General features: G+C 51.0%; 1 protein-coding gene across 1 annotated transcript in view; it reads left to right on the top strand.

Annotated features, from left to right (window-relative positions):
* Positions 1–614: 614 nt before the first annotated feature.
* ANAPC16 (anaphase promoting complex subunit 16) overlaps positions 615–2202 on the top strand; it is a gene marked incomplete at its 3' end in the record, with an annotated part of 2679 nt that continues 1091 nt past the window's right edge. Inside the window, exon 1 of the mRNA XM_009868945.1 lies at positions 615–765. Within this exon, the coding sequence (XP_009867247.1) occupies positions 624–765 (142 nt within the window). The remainder of the gene's footprint in view (positions 766–2202) is intronic.

The following is a 2202-nucleotide window of genomic DNA, read 5'->3' on the forward strand; positions in this document are numbered from 1 at the left end:
TGTGGGCGTCGTGCTCACCTGCAGTCCTTGTGCTCTCTATTCCCCTCAGCCTATTTAAAATAAAAATCCCGAAGCCATAATTAGGAATCCACCGGGTTTGCGAGTCCCGGTCGGTGGCATTTCAGTGCAAACCATCGTCTCGTTTCCCTCACAAGCCTGAGGCTTTCTGAGGAAGGTGTTGCTGGGCATACCACGGCATATAGTAAAGTTTTCTTTTATCCAGGCGTTTTCTTCGCAGCCTGTAAGCCTCCTGCTGCACTCTTGTATGACACACAGTAAACGAAACAACCTGGAGCTTAGCCGTGAAAGAGCGCACACCTCTAGTTCTGACCGCCTTTTTAAAACAACGTTGTCTCCACCAAATCTTCCAGTGTTTTCCAGAGGCACTGAGGGCTGCGACAAATTTTTAAGTACTCCGTCCTAACAAACGTACACCTAGGAACTCTTAAAAACAAGGGTAGGCAGGAGGCAACTGGATTTGGGCCATGCAGGCAGCAGACAGATGCTCAGCTGCTGCCAGTTTAGGTCAAAAGTGATATTTTAAAACCAAAAGCCCATGAGGAGCGATGCCTTAACTCTCCCTCACTCCCTTTTGTTGTTCTTCCAGGCTGGGACAGGGTGAAATGGCAGCTTCTTCCTCGTCCTCTTCGGCTGGCGGAGTGAGCGGCAGCTCCGTAACGGGATCGGGATTCAGCGTTTCGGACCTGGCGCCGCCCCGCAAAGCCCTCTTCACTTACCCCAAAGGAGCTGGGGAGATGCTGGAAGGTAATTACTCCTGCCCTTCTCCTTCCCCACCCTTCCTTGTCAGGTTTTAGCTGGCAAAAGCCCGAGGGAGGAAGGAAGCCCCATGGCTGGGCTAGGTCCTGAGCAGCCCCAGCTCTCCCACGACTTGTTCATGAGGAAATGGTTTTTCTGGCAGTCACCTGGTGTTTTAGCTCCATGACAACACTGCCGATGAGGAAAAGATCCACCTGAAAAGGAACACGATGGTGTAAATTGCCTATTGTTAGCTAATCCTTTGATGTTGGGCAGGAACTACTGCGAAGATAGCTGAGGCAAGAGTGTTTTTCTTGGCAAAAACTCCTGGTTTGGATTCGACTGGGCTAGGACAGGAGGCAGCTTGTATCCCTGCCGGCTGGGAGACATACGGCTTGTTTTTGCCCTTGACCCAAGTTAAAGCCCACTTTTGGGGGGTTAAAATCCACTCTTGGGCTCATTCTTGTGGGGCCACCCAGAGAGGGTCAGGGCTCTGATCCGGCGCCGCCTCTCGCATTTGGATGCCTGAGCGCTGCCACCCTGTGCTGGCTGAGGGAGGAAGGGCAGGTCCTCCAGATGACAGGGGTTAAGCCAGGGTCGGTCGGTCTGTCTGTCTTTCTGCCTGTCTGCTCCCCGTGTCACCACGTACACGTGAGCCTGAAGTTCCCTCAGAAGTGACGCGGCAGCGCAGGGCAGCTCGGAACCAATCGCCGCATCGTTTAACGACTGGTTTTATGACACGTTAGAGCCCGTGTGCCAGCCTCTTGAAGTAATTATGAGTAAAGGCTTGCTCACAGAACTTAACGAGCCCTCAGAAGAAATTAAAATAATGAAGCACTTTGTGTTACCAAATAGACAAGAGGCTGTTCCTCCCGACAGCCGCTTGGCAGGGCAGCCGGGCTGGGGAGTTGGAGTTTCTACTCTTAGTCTTGGAAATCGCTTCTCTTCTCATCTTCACAGAGCGGAGCTTTTCGTTCAGTTTGCTTTGGGCTGACCGCTTCACCGGTGACATGGTGGTTTGTCCGCTCCGAGAACTCAACGCTCTCCCTGTCCTGGGAAGCTTTAGGTTAGCTTTGTAATTTCTGAGATAGAAAATATCATACTCACTCTTCCGTCGGGTACTAGTGAGGCAGCTGCGTAAAAAAATCCCCACTACCTGAATAACTTTTATAGTTACTTTAACTACCTCGTTTGGTTTTAAATAAACCCTTAAGTAGTTGGGTTTTTTTTAGAAGGAAGTAGTGTGAACCGTGTGAGTACTCGGCACACAATTCGCGACGTATTCCAGGTTGCTTTAGTTCTGAGAGAGCTGTGCGCTCGGTGACTGACTCAGACGGCAAGGTGCACATTATTTGAAGTCCTTTATTGCAGGGTTATGGTCTAAGCCTCTGGGAAATGATGAAGCATTTTAAGGACACAAGCGCCTGAGCCCCGAGGGAGCCAGAG

Source organism: Apaloderma vittatum, unplaced genomic scaffold (genome assembly GCF_000703405.1).
Source record: "Apaloderma vittatum isolate BGI_N311 unplaced genomic scaffold, ASM70340v1 scaffold37224, whole genome shotgun sequence".
NCBI lineage: Eukaryota > Metazoa > Chordata > Aves > Trogoniformes > Trogonidae > Apaloderma > Apaloderma vittatum.